At 38.6% G+C, this 25393-nt stretch overlaps 1 protein-coding gene across 1 annotated transcript in view; it reads left to right on the forward strand.

Annotated features, from left to right (window-relative positions):
• Positions 1-25393, forward strand: part of SLC9A9 (solute carrier family 9 member A9) — a 747353-nt gene that overhangs the window by 18268 nt on the left and 703692 nt on the right. The window contains exon 2 of the mRNA XM_007502095.2: positions 4422-4624. Coding sequence (XP_007502157.1) covers positions 4422-4624 — 203 coding nt within the window. The remainder of the gene's footprint in view (positions 1-4421; positions 4625-25393) is intronic.

The raw sequence follows: 25393 nt of genomic DNA on the forward strand, positions 1-25393 counted from the left end.
TGTTCTTGTGAACTAATCAGAGGATAGCATTTTTATATTTTTAGCAAATGAATTTAGAAGCCATTGAAATATATTTTTTTTTGGGTGGGGAGGAGAGATTTTAACAGATTAGAAAGTTTTGTTTTTAAGCTTTCCCCACTGTTCAGTAATGAGAGTTTTTATGTATGCCATGCTTCATTTTTTTTTCTTCAACAAAATCTCCTAATAATGGCCAAGGATGAGAAAGGGACTGGACCTGGGAGATCATTGATAAAGAGAAATCCTAATGGGCAAATTCCATCTACCAATGCAGGTGGGCATTCTCTGGAGGTTAGTTGTGCTCCTATGGGGTTGCTGAAATGCCTTCAGCAAACACATTCCCTGCCAGCCATCCCTGGCCCTGATTCAGTGGCCTCTCCCAAGTGCCCACAATAACTACGTGGCTTGAGAAGCAGCAAAGGGCACTGAGGCTTCCCCTATAGCATGATACCTCGTGGTAACATGAAAACCCTCCAACAAAAAAGTAAATTCCTCATGGAACGTGTTGCCGTGGAATTTAATCTGAAAATGAAGCTAATAGCTTTATTGTTTTTGTTATTTCCACTTGGGACCTTTTCTTTCCATATAGCATCTTGTGATTTCCTTTCATCACACCGGGAAAGGAATTTCCCTTACTGCATTGCTTCTTGTCAGCACAGAATCTGCTTAGGAAAGTGAATCCACAGGAAGCCTTTGGAGATAGAAAAGCTTTGTCATTGTGTCAAAGTCATAAAGAAGGGTCAGCAACAAAAAGGAATTGAACTCAGCAGAGGAATCAGGGTTGCTTTAATTTCTCAGACTTTCTCTTATCTTTCAGAGAAATGTTGGTTTCTCAAAAGTCAGGCTGATAAACCTTCATTAAGTTTGCTCACATTGGGGAAACAAAGGCAGGGAAAAACCCAGGTCCAACCTTCCTGGAGCCCTCATTTTAATGGGGGAGCCAACCTGATAACAACCAGGGACACACAAGACAGGCATGTAACTTCTGCAAAACATTTGGAGTGCTCCAAGCTCCAAAAAACAACTTTGTACATCCATGGGAACAGCTTTGAGCAATCACCTGGTTTTCCTTAGGTTTTCAGACAAATGCTACTGTGTCCTGCACACATGTCACAGTGGGAAGTTTCTCAGAAGGGAAATGTCACTCTTCTATCTTTTTTTTTGTTTGTTTGTTTCCTGCTGGTCAGTGGGGTTGATTACCAAAGACACAAGAAATTAAGCAATAACATCAGATTAATTAATGTAGAAATGTCACTTTTCCAATAAACATAAACTGTGTGCCTAGGGAAAGGGGAGAGGGGAAGGGAAAATATTTAAATGATATCTACTTTGTGCCAGGCCCTGTGGTAAGCACTTTACAAATATTAATTCATTTGATTCTCGTAGCAACCCTGTGAGGTAGGTGTTGTTATTATCCCTATTTTTTACAAACCAAAGCAATCTGAGGTCAGATGACCTGCCCAAAGTCACACAGCTAGTTAAGAAATTGAGTTCAAATTTGAATTCAGATCTTCTTCAATCTAGACCCAATGCTCTATCCATTGTGCCATCTACCTGCCAGGTACTGGAGAAAGACAAAACAAACAAATGAATCTCAGAAAACCAAAAATCAGTCCCAGCCTTGGAAGAATTATATTTTACTTGGAAGAACAAACTGTAGGCAGATAAATGATTGCAAAATATTTAGAAATGATGATAAATACAAAGTAATTTGATGGTGGGAATTAATCAATGTACATACTTTTTATAAAAACCCTTACCTTCTGCTTATTGTAGCGCAGGCAGAAGAGTGGAAAGGGCTATGCAACAGGGGTTAAGTAACTTGCCCAGGGTCATATAGTTAGGAAGTGCTCTGAGCTCAAATTTAAATCCAGGACCTTCTGCCTCTAGGTCTGGCTCTCTATCCACTGGGCAACCTAGCTGTCCCGAACATACATTTATTATATGCCTACTTTCTCCTCAACAGTACCTCTTTTAAATCCAATTGATGTGTAAGTCAACACATCACCCAACAATGCCACTGATCCTCTTTGAAAATGAAGGATGAACAACAACTATTTAATAGTTGCTGAGATTACTTACAATGGCAAAGAATGAACGGATCCAATCTCTCAGGAACTAAGAAGGAATGAAGAATGGTTCCATGCTCTATGCTGGGTTTGGGGAAAATATACTTACTTGCACCAACAGAAACACTTAAGTGTGAAATTTCCTTTTCCAATATTGCAGTGTGTGGTAAGCAGGAACTAAATGTTCTCTTCTTCCAAATCCATCCAACTTTTACTTTTTTTTTTTAATTTTCAGATCTTGAGTTCAAATTCTATCATTTATATATTGTTCAGATAAATCATTGAAAGTATAAAAATAATCTCCATGTGTGAAAGAGTAAATTGAAGAAAACCTGCAAATAGAGGAAATGGATGGAGGCTTGCAGAGCTGTCCATCAAGGAGCATTCCAAAGGAGAATGTGACCCAGAGGAGGCAGTGAAAAGAAACTCCCAAACTGCTGGAAAATCTCTCTATCTCCTGGCACCTGAAGGAGGAAGGACTTAGAATATCCTTGTTGTTTATCTGATCATGAAGTGACTGAAAGATTCTCAAACCTGTTAGCCACATTCCTCATCTAAGACTCTATAATTTTATTTCTCAATTTAGGAATATTTAAGATTAGGGAAACCCTAAACCCTCTCTCCTCTCCAATTTCCTTTTCCTTTCCCTTCCTTAAAATAAATCCATGTTCCATCAACTTAAAGAGTGAGTTATCTATCAGATACATCAGGCAACTTACTCAGACTGAATCCCAGTTTGTCATCAACTGAAGAGATTAACTGAAGTGGGAGGGAGAAGGGAGGAGGGAGACAACAGGGAGGAAGGAGGCAGATCTGATTCCTCATTACCTCATTGGTCTGTAGGTTTGCCCAGCAATCTTACATTACCATAACCAGTCTAAATAAACAACCACCTAATACACGTCAAAGAATAAAAGGACAATGAAGTTCAAAATTAGAAAAAAGCAGATCACCTTTTGCACTTAAAGACAAAGAAGTAACCCACCACATCATCTTTGTTTTTTAATCAAGTGAAACAGCTTTAGAGAGGGAGTTGACCTGAGAGATGATCTATTTCAGTTCATTCCTTTTTTTTTTATAGATGGGGAACTGAATGAGCAGATGTTATATGATTTGCTAGAGGTCCGAGGCAGGGTTTTATCATTGGCCCCTTGAATCCAGAGCCTATAAGTTTACTGCCTCTTAGCATTGTACTTTTGGGGTACCCAGAATTAGTCACATGAGGTCATTTAGCACATTTAGCCCTGTAAGGAATTTTTTGCTTGCGTGTTCATTCATTTAGTCATGTCTGACTCTTCATGACCCCATTGGCTATAACATGTCAATAGCATTCATGGAGATTTCTTGGCAAAGGCAATGGAAGGGTTTACCATTTCCTTCTCCAGTGGATTAAGGCTAACAGGGTTAAGTGACTTATCCAGGGTCACATACATAGTTAGTAAGTGTCTGAAGCTACATTTGAACTCTGCTCTTCCTCACTCCAGTACCAGTGCTCTATCCAAGAGATTTTACAGGTTATTTAACTCAACTCCCTCAATTTTTAAATAAATAAAAGATAAGATTGTCACCCACATACAGAATGATTCTGCGTGCCATTCAATCCAAAAAGGTCTAGTAGATAAGTCCTAGGAGTTACCCAACACTCATATAAGTTAAATGATTTCCCCAAGGGGGTATAATAAGTATTAGAGATGAAATTTGAACCCAGGTTTTATGGACCCCAACACTGGACCCATTATGCCACTTGTCCAAATGAGTAATTGTTGAACCAGGACTCAAATCATGTTGTTTGACAGACTCAAAATTTTTTTTTTTGCCACTGCCCCAGATAACAGTAGGTTGAGATCTCTGTTTACTCTAATATAATAGTGTTCTAAAATACATAATAATTATATACTTCTAATAAAATATTTATATGGCATTTGCGGGATTGGAAAACACTTTATAGAAATCGTCTCATTTGATGTTCCCTACACCTTGATGACGTAGGTATTATTACTATTAGAATCTCCATTTTACAAATGAAGAAGCTGAGGGTCAAAGAGGTTGATTAAATGAATCGTCCAGGGTCACATTGCTAGGAAATATCTGAGGCAGGATTCAAACTCAAGTCTTCCTGATTCCAAGGCCCATACTCTGCTATCCTACAATTCTAATTTGAGTTTAGAATTAAATGAAATATTGTCAGAGTTAGAACCATTGCACTTATCTTTGTGTAAGAATGAAAGCATTGAAGGCTGCAAAAGTGGAAACCCTTCCTCTTGCCAACTGCATGTGTACCCAGTTCAAGATTTCTTTTATTCAAAGCCATTACATCTTTATTTTTCCATCCAGGTCTCATAATGGGATTGATTTTACGTTATGCTACAGCACCAACGGACATCGAAAGTGGAATAGTCTATGACTGCGGAAGGCTGGTTTTCAGTCCATCAACCCTTCTAGTTAATATCACTGACCAAGTGTATGAATATAAGTACACAAGGGAAATCAGCAAACACAACATCAATGCTCACCAGGGCAACGCAATGCTTGAAAAGGTAAGGACCCTCTCTGCCACCATAGTTGCATTTCATCATTTGCCGGTGTAAAGTGCTGCATTGTAAATTGTGTTAAATGTAGATGCATTGTGTTGCTCACAAGGAGGACAGGACACACTTTCCATGTATAATTAATAAGTTGGCTCTCCGTAAATCTCACTCTGATTCATCTTCATGATAAAAAAAAATCTGCGAATAAAGGGACGAGCCAAGATAGTGTTGTTAATGTAACTACACTCAGGATGATGAAAATAAAATAAATAATTTGTGCCCACTTATCAATTGATTGCACTTGTCAGTTGGGCTACTAAAGAATGAGAAAACATTGTGCAAATGTTAGCTATTAGTATCTAAGAAATTGTAAACTCCATGAGGGTAGGAATTGTATCTTATACAAACTTTGTATCTTCTGCAGCACTTAGCAAAGTGGAATATAGAATTTTTTTTATCTTATACTTTATCATTAAAAAATAAAAGTATGTCCCCCCAGTAGATGTTTATTTATTCACTTAGCAAAGTATAGAGAGAAGTGATTTCCAAACTAGTTTAATCTTATACCTTATCAGTTAAAAATAAAAGTACATCCCCCCAGTAGTTGTTTATTTATTTATTTATTTTTACTTAGCAAAGTGGTAGAAAGAAGTGACTTCCAAACTATTTTGGTCTTAAACCCTGTCAGTAAAAAAAAAAAAGCATGTACCCCAAGTATATGTCTGTTTATTAATGAATTATGTGGAGTTGGACTCAACTGAACGACTAAACAACAATGCATGTACTATTGCACTAATATTATGCATGTTAAAAAACAATAGAAATTTTAGGGGGCAGCTGGGTGGCTCAGTGGATTGAGAGTCAGGCTTAGAGATGGGAGGTCCTGGGTTCAAATCTGGCATCAGACACTTCTCAGCTGTGTGACCCTGGGCAAGTCACTTGACCCCCATTGCCTAGCCTTTACCACTCTTCTGCCTTGGAGCCAATACACTGTATTGACTCCAAGACGGAAGGTAAGGGTTAAAAAAAGTTTTTTTTAAAGGATGAGTTCTAGTACTCAAATTACTGTTATTCAATAAAAGCAATACTAATTATAATTACTAGTGAGATCAAAGCAATTGAATATGTTTCATGGTTTAAAAAAATCTCATTTAAATACTTTGTGGTAATGAATCAAAGGTCTGGTTCTAGGTTCAATTTATTACTTTTTTTTAAAGCCCTTATCTTCCATCTTAGAATCATTACTAAGTACCAGTTCCAAGGCAGAGGAGCAGCAAGGGCTAAGCAATAGGGGTAAAGTGACTTGCCCAGGATCACATAGCTAGGAAATATCTGAAGGCAGGTTTGAAGCCAGGACTTCCTGTTTCTGAGCCTGGCACTCTATCCACTGAGCCACCTACCAACACCCACACAATTATTTTAGGTTGGAGACAGAATTAGAATTCAGCTTTGCTAGGCTTCAAGACCAGTTCTTTATTTACTCTACCATTCCATTTCTTGACGAAAATAAGGAGTATCAAAAGAAATAGATAAGAAAGGGAATATTTCCAAACACCTATTTTCCAAATGTTTTTTAGCACATGCCTGGCATGTTGTCGGCACTTAATAAGTGTTTATTGACTGACTACAGAAATGTTTCTTTCAAAAAGCAAGGGAAGGATTAGGCTTATTTTTTTGCAAATATATGCGAGATGGCATACTATTAGACATTTGTAAACACTTTGATTTTTATAAAAAGAAAATGCACAATTCCTCTTAAGAAAACTAAAGAAACTCTCTGTGGTACCAAAGAAGATCTGCATGTTCACACATCATCTGCCTTCAGTTTGATTAGATCTTTAAAGGAGCTGATGAGGAGCTCATAGGAGGGAGAGAACTGTCTGCTCTTTTCAGGTTTTGTGTGTCTCTGGAATGTGTCACCAGTATTAATATTATCAGTATCAGTTATGGTTTCTTTGTAGTGATCCTTCGTTCCTTCCTTCCTCCGTTCCTTTCTTCCTCCCTTCCTCCCTCCCTCCCCTCTTCCCTCCCTCCCCTCCTCCCTCCCTTCCTCCCTCCCTCCCTTCCTCCCTTCCTTCCTTCCTTCCTTCCTTCCTTCCTTCCTTCCTTCCTTCCTTCCTTCCTTCCTTCCTTCCTTCCTTCCTTCCTTCCTTCCTTCCTTCCTTCCTTCCTTCCTTCCTTCCTTCCTTCTTAAATAAAATCCTTACCTTCTGTCTTAGAATCAATGCTGGGAGTTGGTTTCAAGGCCAAAAAGCAGTAAGGGCTAAGTAATTGGGCTTAAGTTACTTGTCCAGGGTCACACAGCTAGGAAGTGTCTACAGCCAGGATTGTCTATCCACTGAACCATCTAGCTGCCCCCGTAGATATCTTTCAAGTCACTTGTCTGTCTCATGGCAGTTACTTAAATTAATGCTAGATAATATAATCTAGTAATCCATTTAACTGGACACACATAAACTATAATATTTTACAATGTGCTGTTAGGGAATGGAAGGGACAACAGGGTGCCCCTCTCATCTCCTCAGAGTTGTGGAATTCCATCTTTTGTCTTAGGGTATCAAAAGGTCTGTGTGAGACACATGACCATCTCATAGACAGACTGAATGAAGGTCCTGGTATCAATCAATGTAATAAATATTAGAAAAAATAAGTTCTAGTTGTTTAGAAAAATATAGTTTATTTCTCTGTACATTCCAGGGGATTACCTTCCATTCCTCTTGGGATACATGCATGCTACTTTGAAGAATGCTGCTCTCCCAAATTATACCCACTAGACAAATCCCATTGTTGGCTATGTACTTATGAAATTCTATATTAAAAAAAAACAAGGAAAAATCAGAGGCATATAATTGTAATTCATGTTTATACAGTGCTTTGCAGTTTACCAAGCAGTTGCTTGGAACACTCATGTGATGGAGATGGCATAAGATCATCACCCCCATTTTACAGATGAGGAAACTAAGATTCACATAATTAGCGTGACTTGCACAAGATCTCGAAACTAAAAAGTTCTGTAGTTAAGACTTGAACCCAGATCTTGTGACTCTAAAGCCACCAGTCTCCTCTCTGCAGCCTGCTGCTATTCACACAAATGAATTTGGCTCTTCTTACAGATGATGATGCAGAATGGCTGGTCCACATCTGCTGACAAACACAAAGCTGCCAATAGGTTGTTTATAAATAACATGTTGATGTTTCCTAGAACATGTGAAATGTTCAATTAGTACTCAATTTCAGCTAATCTCCACCCTATCATTTCAGTTAAGCTGTCTTCCCCAGGAAAAGAGAGCATTCATCCTGTAACTCTCATGTAGTGAGTGCCTACTGCATGAATGGCGGACACTAACCATGCTTGGCACTCAGCTTTAATGATTTAAGCCTGAGGTCTTTTGGCAGCAAGCACTCATTTCACCAATTCAGATAGCAGCCCCTGTTGGCCTTGGTAGATGATCTTGGAAGTGCAACAGCCAAAACAAATCCTCACCTTGTTGTTAGCTCAGTGATGAAATTCTCTGAACTTAGCAAGGCTTATCCTAGAATGCCAGAGTGCAGTCTGCTGCTGAGCCCATCATACTCCCTCTTTTGGACTTAGCAGGTTTGACTGAAGCTTGTCCTCTGCTGGAATTGACGTCAAATTTCCCAGTTTCACCTCCATACCATGATGGGGCAACAAAACGCTCCTTTCTTTCCCACATTTTTTCCCCAGTTTCCATTTTTGACCCTTTTTTTTCTCCAGATAAATTCTGATGTTTTTTAAAATTCTATTATGTAATCCTTTGGAGGTCTGATTGGCATGACACTGAATCACTACATCAATTTCGGTAGTGTTTCTAAGAGTTCTTGTCTGTGTGGACCTATCTGATCCCTCTCTACTCCCAACTCTTAGAGACTTTTCTTCCAAGGGTAATTCGTATCTAATTTACATTTTGTTGTTCAGTCCTTTCAGTTATGCCCAACTCTTTTTGACCCCCTGGGGGCATTTTCTTGGTAAAGATACTGCAGTGGTTTGCCATTTTCTTCTCCAACTCATTTTATAAATGAGGAAATTGAGGCAAATAGTTAAGTAACTTGCCCAGGGTCACACAGTTAGTAAGTGTCTGAGGCCAGATTTGAACCCAGGAAGATGAGTCTTCCTGACTCCAGGGCTGACACTATATCATCTGAGTCACCTACATGCCCATCAAAGTCTTGATGCACCTTTAAGCTTTAATTCTTTAAAACCATATGAATAATTTTGATATATCATGTATATATATATACCTATATATGTGTGTCACATATCAATATATCAATCTATCTATTGATTTCTATTTACATGAGAATGAAAGCTCTTTGAGGATAGTAATTGCTTTTATTGTCTTTGAATACTCAGCACCTAACAGTATCTGCTAGATAAGCATTTAATAAATTCTTGCTTGATTTAGTCTATGAGTATTCTGTGTAGCTCAGTCTGAGCTATATCTTATAAGGCTCACAAGGCTGCAAATGGAATCATAGGAGCATAGAGTTAGAAGTTATCATCTGAATGCCATCTAATCCAACCCTATAGTCTTTTGTAGATGAGGAAACTGAGTCTCAGAGAGAAAATAGCTTGTCAAGATCAACTAACTGGAAAGTGGCAGAACTGGGATTTGAACTTGGGTCCAGAGATACCGAGTTCCATTAGTTTTCACTCTTTATTCAAATGTTCATAATTATCTGTGATCTCAGTCTTTTGTCACCCACAAATAGTGAACTAGACTAGTGAGACTCCCCAGAAACCACACCAGAGACACACATGGAAATAACTCACCATGGGATGGGTAAGGTGTGGTCTATGCAAGAGAAAACTTGGAGAGCCACAGAACTTATGTAGAAGAATAAAGAGACTTGAATCCCCAAATTACTGTAAGTTGCAGGGTCACCTCTGAATCCTAGATCACATCTTAAGTCAGAGCTTGGGATACAGCATCATAATGTTGAACCCAAAGTCTTGTCTCCTAGATTTAAGTCACCATTAGCAGACTGTCCGTCCAAAACTTTTCACTAATTCACTAATTCAATTGCCACCATCATCGCTATCCTCTCCACACTTCCACAATAGTTTCTCAGAGGTGGTCCCAGCCTGAGGAAGGCACTTCCTGATTTCTGTATTTTTTCAATCCTGTTCTCAGAATCCTCTACACCAGGGTAGAGACATGGAGTTACCCCATGTCCACAGATGATCTATGTCAAAGAAAATAAACAAATATTTTTACGATTATTATTATTATCTTTCTTTTCATCTTTTTCTGCAGGATTCAAATACAAACAGTTTGGGGGGAAATCACTCTCTTGATATTTGTAGCCTATTTTGTACTTGTGCAAATAACTGCTTTCTTAGATGAATAAAAGTATTACAATTTAAGTTCACACCTTGTAGGTTAACTGAGAACATTTTTGTTCAACTCCTAGGATGGCAAGGATAATACGTGCCTTATTTTGTTCCCATGTGGATTTGATCTCTTCAGCCCACTCCCTGTATTTTGAAAGCTTTTGCTTTGCACATAATAATAATAATAATAGCAATAGCTGGCATTTGTGTACTCTCTTAAGGCTGGCAAAAGTGCTTTGCCTACATTATCTCATGTAGCTTGCAGATTGAATATTTGGGTGGATGACATTTATTGAAAATGTTCTTAAGTTTATTGGTTGAGTAAACTGATCCAGCCATTTTGGAGAACAGACTGGAATTATGCCCAGAGAATTATAAAACTATGTATGTCCTTAAACCCAGCAATACCACTCTTAAATCTGTATCCCAAGGTGATCAGGGAAAAAGAAAAAGAATCTACATGTTCTAAAATATTTATAGCAGCTCTCTTTGTGGTGGCAAAGAACTGGAAATTGAAGGGATGTCCATCAATTGGAGAATGGCTGAACAAGTTGTAGTATAGGACTGTGATGGACTACTACTGTGCTGTTAGGTTAATGAAAAAATTAATTAGTCAGGTTAATTAAAAATTAGGTTAAGTAGTTGGGCTCATTAAAAAACAGACCTAAATGAAATTATGAAAAGCAAAATGAGTAGAACCAAAGGAAAATTATTTACAGCTACAGAATTAATGTTTGAAGAATAACATGTGAATGTCCACTTCCAGAGAAAGAACTGATAATAGAAACATGAAATACAGTTTATATATACATTTTTTACAAGTTCTGTCTTTTCTAGTGCAGAGAGAGGAAAGAGGAAGAAAGATACTTGGGAATATTCATGTAACCAATAACAAAAAAAGTAATTGAAAGAAAATCTATTGGTTGAGTTCCCCAGGATACATTCTACCTACTAGCTCATGTTTTGGCACGCACTTAGTAGGAGGTAAAGTTTTAGATCTTGCAGTGATATGTCTCACATTTTCAGCTGTTCCCTGACATACTATGCATTGATCATTAAGTCTGGACTCCTTAAGGATAACCTTTGTGTAGTTTGGGGTGGCAGTGCCCTGGCTCTGAATTGCTGTAGAAACATCTGTATTTCCTCAAGCAACTCCGCATGATTCTACCATTTATTTGATGCTTCTTTGTTAAAGTATTATTAGTTCATTTTGTGTTGATGCTGCCTGTGGAGGGACTTTTGATGGCACCTGTGGTTCTTAGTCATTTCTTAGACTGCCTGGAAGTGAGCCATTTTTAGTTAGTCAACAAATTCAATGGCCAGTGCCTACTATCATCCTTTAATCAATATTTATTGATACTCAGAATATTTTACATAAGTTTCTTTTTCTCCAACCTGTATATCATATGCTCAGAGAATGTCCATCAATCCTTTTTTCAAACACTTACTTTCTGCCCTAGTAATAACTCTAAGACCGAAGAGTAAGGGCTAGGCAAATGGGAATTAAGTGACTTGACCAGGTACACATAGCTAGAAAGTTTCTGAGATCAGATTTGAACCCAGGTCCTTCCAACTCCACACCTGGCACTCTATTCATTGAGCCATCTAGCTTCCCTCTTTCAATACTTTCTCTCCTTTTTGGTATAGATGTGGGAATCTTTCCATTGCCACTTTAGGAAGATCCGTCCTGTGCCTTGTATTTGCTAGGATATCTTCCAAATCTGTTGTGGTCCATTTTAAAGTTCCCAAGGCATATATTAAGCCTGATTTATCCAGGTATTAATTGCTTCAAACATATTTTTTCCCATTCAGCTCTAATTCCAGGATGTCCCTAAGCCTTTTAATGTATTTGGCCTTCTTCTTGACATCTTTATGACTTTCTGCTTGATAGGTTTTTACCTGGAGGAGAATGGGATATTTGTAGGTCTCTTCTTTGTTGAATAGTTCAATGTGACCTCCAGATTCATGCTCTAAGCTTTCAACCTTTCCATGGCATGCCTTAACCATTTTACACTTAAGAAATCCAAAAGACACTTTGATATAATTGCATAAAGCTTCCATGAGATAAAGTTGCTACTTAGGCATTTGTCCAGTGGAATCTTGTAGCTTCATACCATCCATAAAGATATATATGTATATATAAATAGATTAATATGCTATTTTTGTTTCACTGCTTCCTTAATTTGAGAACCATACTTGTTTCTATTTAGAATATATAATAACGGACTTAAGGCAGCAAAACCATAATGGACTTCACTGTATCCTGAAAAATACTGTATTTTATATGAATGCTTTTCTTGATTGCATTGTGTTGGTGATATATCAAGTTAAATCAAGCAGCATTTATTAGGTTCTTATTATGGACTAAATACTGTGCTAAGTAAGCAATGAAGATACAAATACAGGAAAATAGAAAGACAATTCCTACTCTCGGTGAGCTTATATTTCCTTGGATGGGGCAAGATAACACATAAGAAGGAACTGAAAAGCAAGGGGATAATGGGAAGAAAGTACCCACAAGAGAGGATGAAGGAAAATTCTGGAGAGTCAGGAATGGAGCTGAGAAAGGACTAAAGGAGTGAGTATGGGGCTGGTCTTTGTATTTCTTCAAATTGGAGGTTCTCAGTGGAACTCATAAATGACAAAATGGGGCCAGAGGGATCTTCCAGAGTAAAACAAAGCTGCTTGGACATGGAGAGTTCCAGAGAGTCTGAACATTTAAATAGAGTGCAGTTTGGGGGGACACAGGATAATAAAAACTTCAGCTTTCTCAATGAATTTGAATCCATTTTATATATTCATAGTTTGTGTTAGTCTTCTCTGAAGGATGGCTAGTCCATCTCTCTCAGGGCTGCCCATTAACCTTTGGTGTCTGCCTTTCACCCAACTCTCACCTGTGGCTCCAAGAAACTGTAGCATGTGTGGCAGGCAAATTCTGGTAAAACCATCTCAGCAGATGGGCTGTTAGGTTGAAGGTACCTGACAGTCTTCAAGCCCAGGTTGGTGAGTTAGGGGGATGTCTACCCCAAGCATGTGAAGAATTCTTCTGGTGGAATGGGTTCATGAGAACAATTTGTTCCAATATCCAGGAAGCAACTGAAGCAGTTGCTATGGACTTCTTAGAACTTGGTCAAACATTGAAGACACCAAGGTCATCCTTGCATCTTGGGCCATTACCAATCATCCTGACTTCCCTTTTGACATTGGACTTGAATGACTCTGAAAGAGAGCATGGGGCTGATGACTTTGTCCAACTCTGCTGCACTTAAATCCAATTCAGGCACAAGTCAAGAAATTACCCGGTGATATCGCTGGTCCCCTTTGAAAATGAAGGAAGAACAATATTAGTTGTGTGTGAATAAGCCATGAATATGAAACTTATTCAAAGGATTCATGATAAATAGCAAAGACAGTATATATGTTTCAGTGCTTTCAGGCTTCTTCAATAATTATGGAATTAATGTTGCTCTTTATATCCTTGGGATTTTTTGAGCATCTTTTTTGCTACTCAGCCAATATATTGTTTTCTTATAAGTATTAATTGATTTTTGATGATACAAGCTTTGAATACTTTGTATAAAGTATGGCCTGTATTTTATGGCCATTTATTTTGAGAGGTATATGGCCTATATCCTGAGAGGCCAATCATGCTCTTGCCCTTTGGGAATAGATTGGGGAAATGTTTCTGTTATGAAAGGTGGGATTATGCTTATGTCTGGTAGGAAATTGGTAAGATCCCTTGCAAATAATTTATGTGGCTCTGTGAAACATTCCAGACAATAATTATGGATCAATATATAGCCAACCTTGTCATTTTAAATTTTTGAAGAGAGACTAGACTTTTTGTCAACTTCTTTAATGTAATTACAATGCCATTCATTATATTAGTGCTTTGTAAGCTTTCTTTTTCTTGTTCAATCTACCTTGCCTCTTTTATTGTTTTTGGATTTCTTATAGCCATATAGAAGAACAGAAAACTTCCACATCCTCCTTCTTAAGGGATTCTTTCCCACTTCTGCTTTCTTTACTTCTCATCCTTCTACAGAGACACCATCATATATAGAGGTTGAAGGAACTTTAGAGATCATTTATTACAAATCTGTCATTTTATAGTTGAGAAAACAGAATCCCAGGAGGTAACTTGCCCCAAATCACTCAGGTTTGAAGTGGCAATATTAAAATTTGAACCCAGATCTTCTGATACCAAGTTCCAATGTTTTTTATTTCTCATATCATCCTGCCTCTACCATTTCTGTCTGTGAACTCAGCAACATAACTTCCTCAATAATTCATTCAACAAGAATTTATTAAGTACATTATGCTAGTTTCTAGAGATTCAAAGACAAAACATTGCTTATATATATATATATATATATATATATACTGTGCTAAATGCTGGGGATATAAAAATAGTAGGACAGTTGCTTTCTCAAAATGTTCACATTCTAATGGGAGAAAAAAGATTTGCAGGAGGTTTCAACCATAGGTCAGAGGGAAAGGTCCTTTGGTCCTTAGGATGCAGTGGTAAGGAAGGAGGTCATTCATATTCCTTAGCATCATCTCCATATCCACTTCTGAAATGGAACCATTTGACCATGACAAGGATTTTGGAGTAGACCATTTTGATTTCTATTTTTCAGTAGCTATGGCTATCAAAGAGATTGGGGGCTTCAGTGCTAACACAACTTTTGCTTGGTCCATTTCTACAGAGATTTCTCCTAGATGATGGCTTTGAGCCAGGATGGTAGGGCCAGTGACCCAGAGAATTGGATGCTGTTTTTGTTTCAGCTCTTGAGTGCTGGGTCCTTGGCTTGAGTGCTTGGGTCTAAGGGTATGTAGTAGTTTTGGTTTGACAAATTTGGGACATATAGCTCCCTGTCCTTCCCTCAAGGTACTTTGAGTAAGACATTTTGCTTTCCTGTTTGTAACAGATAATTGGGGGTTATTGTTGTTGTTGGTGGCATTGGCAGGGATGGTGGGACCCCATCTCAATAAGGGTTGCTAATCCGGGATGGGTTAGAAGCAGAACTGGTGGTCTAGGGAGCACTTCTGTTCCTAAGGCTCTCGGCTAATCTATCCATTGGTGACATTTGGTCAACAGGAGAGGTTTGACCTAAGGAGGCTTTGGAGACAGAAAAGAAGTTTCTTGGTTCTCTATTTCTCTCTTTCCATCCTATAATGCAATAGGCAATTCAGCCTAGGCAAGCCCTTTACCCAATGCAGAACTTCTTCCCTCCATCCTTTCCAGGTAGACTATCCTCTCTTTTGCCTACTCCCCTGTTAATGGCCAGTAATAATGCTAGTGCTGCTTTTCACTTCCATAAATTATGGAAAGAATGCGGAATCTTAAATCCTGTGGGTTAGAGTAGATGACCTTTGAGGTTCTTTCTTCCTTCAAAAGTCTTCCCCTCATTAATGAATTGCTGGTGGAGTTGTGAATTTTTCTAACCTTTCTGGATGGCAATTTGGAACTATGCCCAAAGGGCCCTAAAAGACTGTCTTCCCTTTGATCCAGTCATACCACTGCTGGGTTTATACATCAAAGAGATCATAGGGAAAAAGACTTGTACAAGAATATTCATAGCTGCACTCTTTGTGGTGACAAAAAATTGGAAAATGAGGGGATGCCCTTCAATTGGGGAATGGCTGAGCAAATTGTGGTATATGTTGGTGATGGAATACTATTGTGCTCAAAGGAATAATAAAGTGGAGGAATTCCATGGAGCCTGGAATGACCTCCAGGAAGTGATGCAGAGCTAAAAGAGCAGAACCAGGAAATCATTATACACAGAGACTGATACACTGTGGTACAATCGAAGGTAATGGACTTCTCTTCTAGCAGCAATGCAATGATCCAGGACAATTCTGAGGGACTTATGAGAAAGAACACTATTCACATTCAGAGGAAGAACTGTGGGAGTAGAAACACAGAAGGAAAACAGCCGCTTGATCACATGGGTCAAGAGGATGTGGCTGGGGATGTAGACTAAACCATCACTCTAGTGCAAATATCAATAATATGGAAATAGGTCTTGATCAATGGCACATGAAAAACCCAGTAGAATTGCAAGTTGGCCATGGGAGGGGGAGAGGAGGGAGGGAAAGAACATGAATCATGTAACCATAGAAAAATATTCTAAATTAATTAATTAAATAAAAATTTTCAATTAAAAAAAAGGAAGAAAACCTTCCATTTCCTCAACCCAAGGTACTACAGAAAAATTCTCCTTCCTACTTACTTGAATTTAATTCCTTCGTGTATTATTTTCACATCATGAATTACGAAGTTGATTTGTGGGTGTATTTCATATTACTTGCCTCAGTTGGTGCTGCTTGCCTGGGGCACTGGGTGCCAAAATTGCTAGTTAAATATTTGAAGGGATGTCATATGGAAGAGGGATTAGACTTGTTCTATTTGCCCCAGAGGCTAGAGCCAGAAACAATGGATGAAGTTGCAAAGAAACCAATTTGAACTTAAAAATTTCCTAAGAATGAGGGCTGTTTAAAAGAATAATGAGTTGCCTCAAGAACTGGAGGTCTTCAAGGGAGCCTGGATAACCACTTGTCCTGTCCATTATCATGGGGATTTCTTTCAGGCATAGGTTAGACTATGTGACTTTTTTTTTTTTAAGAACCATTACCTTCTGTCAAAGAAGCAATACTGTATTGGTCTCAAAGCAGAAGAACAAGAAGGCTTGGCTTTGGGTGGTTAAGTGACTTGTCCAGGGTCACACAGCTAGGATGTATCTGAGGCCACATCTGAACCCAGGACCTTCTATCTCTAGGTCTGACTCTCAATCCACTGAGCCACCATGCTGCTCCCTAGACTACATACATGACTTCTAAGATCTCTTCCCCTTCTGAAACTCTGAAATTGTTTATGTGATGCCGAGTTGGAAATGGGGTTTTACTACTAAATCTGCCATTAATGACTTGGTACACAGGTGTCAAGTCATTTTTCTAATCATCTGGGGCTCAATTTCCAGCTCTGGAATGTGATAGCAATTCCAATAACCAGTTCTAATATTGTGCATTTCTGTAGCATGGAGCTACAGTGCCTTTGTGATTGATCACTAAAAATAGACATTTTCTTCTTTGTTTTCCACTGCTGCATTTAATCTCATGTCTTTGTCTTTATATAAAAGAAAGGCTTTGGGGAAGTTTGAAGTGAATTTCTTGGCAGCTGAGTCTAGGCTAGCATTTCCCTTTCCTTGATCCTCTTTTAGTTCCTTAATGAGCTCTCTCTCTGGTTAGGGAACCTTTCAATAATCATAGGACAAAATGAGATATCTGACTTTCAATTTTAAAACTCTGTAATACATTTGCACCAATGTGGATTCAAATGCACTAAATGGTTGGACCATGTTCAGCACAAAAGACAAATTTGCCTCAAATCAAAGTTATGAGTTCAAGTATCATCAGGTGTGAAGACCTGCCCATTGTGAGAATTTATTTTTCACATACTGTATTAATTCCTATATATTAGGGAGAATTATTGTGGATTACTCTGTCTGGGGTCTGGGTTAGAGACACCATCTTTTCTACTACTTTTTTGAATTTTCTTTGTCCTTGAGAATCCTAAGGATGTTTTCCCTTTTAACAGAATTTGGTTAATAAATGAAGGAGACAAGAGTTCTTTTCCGGTGGAGTGACCTATCAACCTTTGGGGATAGAGGGAGATAGATAGATAGATGGACCATCTCTCAATTAGCTAACACCAATTAAAAATGTTTTGGGATGTTCAGGGGATGGACTGAATAATGAGCTGAAATTCTATTTATTGGTCTGCCTAACCCACCTCAAGTTGTTCCTAGTTTGCCAGAGAGCCATGGATACCTGTATTACTTTATTGGTTATGATGCTGGCCTAACCAATAAATCTGAAATAATCAATAAACTTTTTACCCCCCCCAAATCAGTCTCTTGAGACAATTTTAATTATAACACCATTGATCAATAAAGATTTTTTTTTAATCACCTCTTATGGGCAGCCAGATAGCCAATGAACATTTACTAAACCCTTACTATGTACAAGGCACTGTACTAAGTGCTAGAGATACAAGGAAGGACAAAAGACCATCCCTAATTTCACGTAGACCACAGTCTAATGGTGGAAACAAAATGTAAACAACTGTGCATGAACAAGATCTATGTAAGATAGTGCAAAAATAATCAACAATTGGAAGGTATTAGCATCAAGGAGTATAGAGAAAAGCTTATTATAGCTAAGACTTGGTGGAAGCTAAGAGTGGAGTCCCCAACAAGCATTTATTAAATGCTTACTATGTGCCAGGCACCATATTAGGTTCTGAGGTTGCAAGGCATGGTTGAAATAGTTCCTTCCCTAGAGAGTTTACATTCTGTTGGAAGAGACAACATCCCCAAAATAAATATGTTGCATTTTTTTAGGGTAGGGCTTGAGTAGCTAAAGAAGAGAACAGGAAAAACTTCATGTGAAAGGCATTGTTGGAGCAATTTTTCAAGGAAACTGGGGATTCTAAAAGAGATTTTTTTTAGTCAACAAAGAATTTTGAAGAAAAAGTTGCTGGTGTCTCTCCTTACCCAACATCTAGGCAACCATCACAGGGTTATGGGTTAGGAAGAAATTAGACTCTGGCATGCATTCACTTGGGAAAACAATTTCTTTGGTGATCAGCCCCTTCCCATTCCTGTCTGTCCTCCAATTAGGATCTTCCTAAAGTTCAGATTTGAACATGTCATCCTCTTACTCAATAAACGCTGCAATTCCCTCATCTTTTTAGGACCAAATATAACATCTTCCACCTTTTAACAACCCTTCATAATTTGACCACTTCCCAACTGCCCAGTTTTCTCTTACTTTCTATTTACTCTACCACTCTTACTGACATTGGCCTCCTTATTCTTCCTTGATCATACACCAATCCATTTCCTCATGGTTCCTTTTCAGGAATTGTCTCCTATGCCTGCAATGCCTGTCCTTCTTGATGTCCACGATTTCCTTCAAAACTCGGCATAAATCTCATCTTCTACAGGAGACCTTTTCTGGTCTAGATACCTCTACAATGCTCCACTTCCACTCCCAGCACTCTGAGATGACCTTCTGTCTCTTTTCTAATATCCATACGTTTTGTATGTGCCTAGTTATTTACATGTTGTTTTCCCCTTTAGAAAGTGAGCTTCTTGTGGGCAGGAACTAGTTCAGTTGGTTTCTTCTTAACCCTCCATACCCAACACAGTATCTGGCACACAGTAACCCCTTAGTGAATGTTGGGTACTCAGCTCCTAGCTTCCATCAAGTCCCAGCTCAAATCCCTCCTTATCTTTCCTGGTAACCTCAGAACTTAGCATGATACCTATTATGTAGTAAATATGAAATAAGTGCTTTTTAACTGACTAACCAGAGCAGCCTCCAAGAAAAAAATCCAGATAGGACTGAGACATCTCTAAGATCCTCTGTGATAACATTCATTAGGAATGTTCTGAAACTGTAGATCACACTAGGCTTTGGAGTAAGTTAGTCCCAAAGAAGGACCCTGCTTTAAAGAGCTATTCTATCAGACTGCAAGTCCCTTCCTTATATCATCAAGATGCTGTAGTCTAATCCCACACCAGGGACATCTGAGCAGACTGGAAGCTTCCTGGGGTATAGAGTATCTCACGAGGAGGGCTCTTTCCTTTTGTTTATGCCAAGGGCATTGCTACCAGGCTACAGGGTGGCTTGCCACTATTCCAAAGGAGAAAGAACTGATGGAGCTGGAATGCAGATCAAAGCGTACAATTTTTCACTATAGTGTATTTGGATTTTTATTCTGGGGTTTTGGAAATACATCTTGCATGATAATACATGCATAACCAGGGATCAAATTGCTTATCAGCTCCAAGAAGGGGGAGGGAAGGGAGAAAGGGAAATAATTTAGCTTTAGAAAATGTATGTGGAAAACTGTTATTACATGTAATTGATAAAACAAAATACATTTACCAAAAAAACCAAAGGAGGCATTGATGCTAGAGAAGGAAACAGTATCCTCAGAAGGCAGTAGAGTTGCCAATCACCATTATAAATCATAGCTGATTCTTTGTTATTTCTTCAGTTTAATAAGCATTGATTAAGCACCTACTGTGTACACTGATGCTATGTTAGTCTCTAAAGATATAATGACAAAGTTAAAATCTTTAAAACCTTTTTTGCTTTTAAGAAACATATAGGCAGAGCTAGGCCTAGAGATGGGAGGTCCTGGGTTCAAATTTGACTTTAATCACTTCCTGGCTGTGTGATCTTGGGCAAATCACTTGATCCCTCCTTACTGCTTTTCTGCTTTAGAACTAATAAAAAGTATTGATTCTAAGAGGGAAGGGAAGGTTTTTTTTTTTTTAAAAGAAGTTTACAGGCTATTCCTGCATTGAACATATATACAGATGAGTAAATTAATGATGATTTGTGGAGGGGAAAAAGTGGCAACCAATGAGATAAAGAAAAACTTTCAGTAGGAATGAGAGCCTGAAATGAATTTTGAGGGAATCCATAAATTCTAAAAGGGAAAAGTGAAGAGAAAATGAATTCCAGACATGTGGAAAATCCTATTCTATGACAGACAGATGGGAAATGGAATTCCAAGTTCAGAGAATAGTTCATAGACCAGTAAGGCAGAAACATACAGTGAATTAAAAGGGGTAGCATGGAATAAATCTGGAAATAAAGGCTAGAGTCATGTTACAAGAGTTTTGAAGTAAAATGCCAAACAGAAAAGTTCCTGTTTTCTATAATAAACAATAGGGAAGCAATGAAGATTCTGAGGTGGAAAAATGACAAGAACAATTTGACAGCTATGTGGAGGATGATTAGGACAAAGGAAAGGCTTGGGGCAGGAAGACTACTTAGGAGACTATTACAGTAGTCTTGGGAAAAGGTGATAAGGTCCTGAAGATGGTGTAGGAATACATAGGAACTTTCCTTGACTCTTCTTGCCCTCTGATGGTGTAGGAATACATAGGAACTTTCCTTGACTCTTCTTGCCCCCTTAGCCCAAGAGCAAGGTTCCTAACAGTGGGTTTTACCAATCTACTAGCTGTGGGGGCATTGATAAAATTGTTGCTGAAACACAGAAGGAGCAAATGCCTGCCTATATGGACTAAGAAGTGAATTAATGGTGTTCTTGAATAAAATTGAATTGTTCTTGAATAAAAAGTGTTCTTGAACCCCACCTTCTGAATAGAGAAGGGAATTTTGATTTCCTATGAAAGTATAATTCTAGAATCTAGCTTTCAAGACAGAGACTTTCATCAGTGACAGTTGCCTTAAGAATAACTCCAAGTTTGAGAGTTCTGAGAGCCAACCTGAAAGGAAAGGGATATGCCTTCTCTGCCCCTCTTGGAGAAACAAGAGGATCATCCAACCATCTCCTGAAGCCAGAGAAACAGTAAGGGGCAAGGCATTAAGTAGTGACCCAAGTAATCTGGCTCTTGCCTCCATTTACCTTGGCCCTCTGCTAATAATAGTGATACAGATTGTTGAGAGCTGAATGGGAACCACTAGTCTAGCAGCTGCAAAGTATGTTTACCTTATGGGAGGGAGTCCAAACCTCAGGAGTCTGGGAAGCCATGCAAGAGATGAGCTGTGGGAGGGAGATCTAGAGATTCTCTGGGATGTCAACTTATCCTGTCATTTACAAATGTGAATTAAGTTCCTCCTGAAGAGAAATGACTACGAATGATCTGTGTTTTTATGTTTATTCCTGAGCTTCTGTTAGATAGGAAAATGAAGTGGGGGACAGACAGATAGAGATGGAAAGACAGAGAGAGAGAAGAGACAGAAAGAGGCAGAGAGGCAGAGACAGAGAGACACAGAGAGAGGAGAGAGAGACAGAGAGGCAGAGACAGAGGAGGGAAAGGGAGAGAGAGGAGAGAGAGAGACACAGACAGACAGACAGACAGACAGACAGATGGAGAGAGAATAAATATAAGAGCAGTTTTAAAGCTCCACTTAGCAACTGTTCTGTCCAACAGGGCAATCAGTATTGGATTCCTCTTAATCCCCAATGAGCCTGAGTAGTTCAGTGCTGAGTCACATAAGTTTGGCTGAAGAAGTCAGTGTCTTCATTGTCTCCAAAGTGCCCAAGGGCCAAGGTAGTACACAAGTTTTGCTGGAAACAGGCAGAGAAGCTCTGAATCATGTTCTGTCACATGCAGACAATCAAAGAGTTTTAAGGTATTTGCCCAAGGTGGAACAGCCAGAAAATGCCTGAACTTCAGCCCAGGGGATACACCTTTACAGCTTGGAAGGAAGGAGTCATGGAAGGCTTCATGTAGGAGTTGTGCCGATGGTCCTTAAATAATGGGCTGGATTTTAGCAGGTGGTACAGGGGCAACAAGGCCAGAAGGGGACAGCATATCTGGTAGGAGGAATAATTTAGGCAACAGCAGAGAGCAGCATGGTATAGGGAGGGGAACATAAACATTGTAACTAGAGTCAGGGACCTTGGTTTAAATTCTATCCATGATAATTACTAGCTTTGTAGCCATGGGAAAGTCATTTAGCCTCTCTAAGACTCAGTTTTGTTATCTGTAAAATGGACATAATAATCCTTGTACTACCTACCCCACCAGGCTTATTGTGAGGATCAAATGAAATAATGTTTAAAGTGCTGAGCAGTCTTTCAAGTGCTCTATAAATATGAGCTGTTTTTTAAATAAGCAGAAAACTACAGGCAAGAGCATAGCATTTCTTTAGTGGAGTAGTGACAGAAGTTAGTACCCAACAAGAAAGGCCAAGCTAAAGATTTGGGACTTTATTATGTAGAAAAAGGGGAACCGCAGAAGATTTTTGAACAGAAAATGACAGCAAACCTTTACTTCAAAATGCTCTGATAAGAGTGTGTAGAAAGGATTGGCAAAGGCAGAAACAAAGAAACCAATTTGGGAGGCTTTTGCAGGAGTCCAGAGAAGAGGCAAGGAGGGTTTGGGCAATATGGTTCTAATAGGATATGGAAAGGAAGCAACAGATGTGAGAAACAGGAAGGAGGCACAATCATCAGGACTTGGGAATGACTAGAAGGGAGGAGGGAGAGGGAAATATTTGCAGTAAATGTAATGCTTACATGAAATTAACAGAAAGGGCATTGGTTCAAATGAGAAAATATGTAAAATAATTTTGTAAAATGTATTATATAATTAAAATGTGGCCTCCATAAAGTGAGTATGCTATGCTATATGTCTGCCTATTACTCTTTCAGCCCTTAATGAATATATGAAAGACCCGCAGCACTTTGATGGTGTGATCTTAAAAGTAGAATATCCGTTCCACAATGTCCATATTTTCAAAACCACATTTTCTTAAGTATAGGCTCATAGGATGAATGAATGAATGGATGGATGGATGGATGGATGTTGGATGAACTGAGGAACCAAGAACCAGAGAGGTTAAATAATTTGCTCAACATCCACACCAGAACTGTAATTTGAACTCAGGTCCTCTGATTCCACATCCACCACAATTTCCATTTTGCACTGCCTCAGCTAAAGCAAACGAATAAGAAATTAAATAATAACAATCAAACTTATTTGAAATATCTTTTGGAAGTGAAAAAATTGAAACTAAAAGAGAATTTTTCCAATTCACATCTATTTTGGGAAAACAAGTCATTTATATGAGTGCTCCTAAAATATTTCTAATTCTTTGTGGTCCATATTAATTGATACAGTGAAGTCTATAATCTAACCTATTGTGTCAACTAGTTGGTAAGGGATGATGACAATTTGTAATTAGTGTCTAAAAAGTTCTAGGGGAAAGGTTTTATTTAACGTATTTACTGACTTAAGTCTTCCATTAATATGAAGTTTGATACAGTGACTTATTTAAGAATAAAGATGATTTAACTCATCTTAGTTGGTTCTTCTGTTCAATCATTCATCAAATATGAAGTAAGCCTTTTCCTTTACCATGTACATTCTAGTGTGGAGCATACAGAGATCTAAACTACTACTCTCAAAAAGAGATTTGAATAATGAGAATAGCTACAATAATTCTTTGCTCTTACATCCCTGAAGTCTCTATAGCTGGAACTCTTGGCCTTGACTGTGAGTTTAGATCTGCCTCAGGGTTGCTGGGTCAGTCTAATTCAATCTTGCATTATTTAAAACCCCCTATTGACAATAACTTCAATATATGACAAGATATATTCAAAAGGAAGTGGCAATAGTAAGAATAATGATAATTCTCATTTGCAAATAGTCTTATAATTTATGAAATTATTTACTGAAAAACCATACTATGAAATAAGTATAAGCAAAATCCTTTAAGAATTTAGAGGAAGGGAGGATGACTTTCATCTCGAAGTAGATAATTCAGGCAGACTTCATGGAGGAAGTGTCATCTGAGATGGATCTTCAAGGATGGAGAACATTTTGATAAGTGGAGATGAGGGAAAGGAATGTCATGAACAAAAGTGAAACAGAGGTAGAAAAGTCCAGTGTATATTCAGTGAATAATAAAATCAATCTTGGTTGGGGCATATAGTTCATGGATCAAAATGATGGGAGACAAGTTTGGAGAGGTAGTTGGATGCTGGACTATAGAAGGCTATGAATTGCAGGTTGAGGAAATTGGGAGTAAACAGTGACAAATCACTGAAAATTTTTTAGCAAGTGAGTGGCACAATCAAGTTGTTTTTCAGTAGTGTCTGACTCTTTGTGACCCATCATTTGGGATTTTCTTGACAAAGATACTGGAGTGGTTTGTTATTTCCTTCTCCAGCTCATTTTTCAGATGAGGAAACAGAGGCAAATGGGTTAAGCTACCTGCCTAGGGTCACATAGTAAGTGTCTGAGGCTGGATTTGAACTCCAGTCTTCCTGACTCTAGGTCAGGTACTCTGTCCACTATGCCATCTAGGTGCCCCTTCACAATGAAAGTAATGCTTTTTATTAAGGCAGCTGTATAAAGGGTGGTTTGGAGTGGGAAAACTTGGAGGCAGGGAGGTCAATTAGAATGTTATAGCTGACCTGGTGGGGCATCAGTGACAATGGAACTGATTCCCCACCTTTTATTTCCTCTTCTTGGAATCCCCTCTAAAGGGTCAGGTTCATTCCTCCTGTACCAAACTCTTCCAGCAGAAAATAATGCCCTCCCCCCCTTGAAGGCAGAGACTGTCACTGTATGCCTATTGTCTACCAGAGTGCCTTGCATATGGTAGGTGGTTGATATTGGTTGGCTTAAACTTAATCAAAGGCAAAGGAAGACACAAATGTAGGATACTCTATAGGATTGTGGGATTTCTGGGATTGGAGGGTATCTGGTGGGAGAAGAGCAAATCTTGAACAACATGGACTGGGGGCTTTTGCCACAAAGATGATCGAGTCTGGAGGAGAAACTAATTTGTGTGTGGGGAAGAGAAGACAATTCTCTTTTTAGATCTCTTTTAGGCTATGTAGGATTTGAGGCGTGAACCGC

Source organism: Monodelphis domestica, chromosome 8 (genome assembly GCF_027887165.1).
Source record: "Monodelphis domestica isolate mMonDom1 chromosome 8, mMonDom1.pri, whole genome shotgun sequence".
Classification (NCBI taxonomy): Eukaryota; Metazoa; Chordata; class Mammalia; order Didelphimorphia; family Didelphidae; genus Monodelphis; species Monodelphis domestica.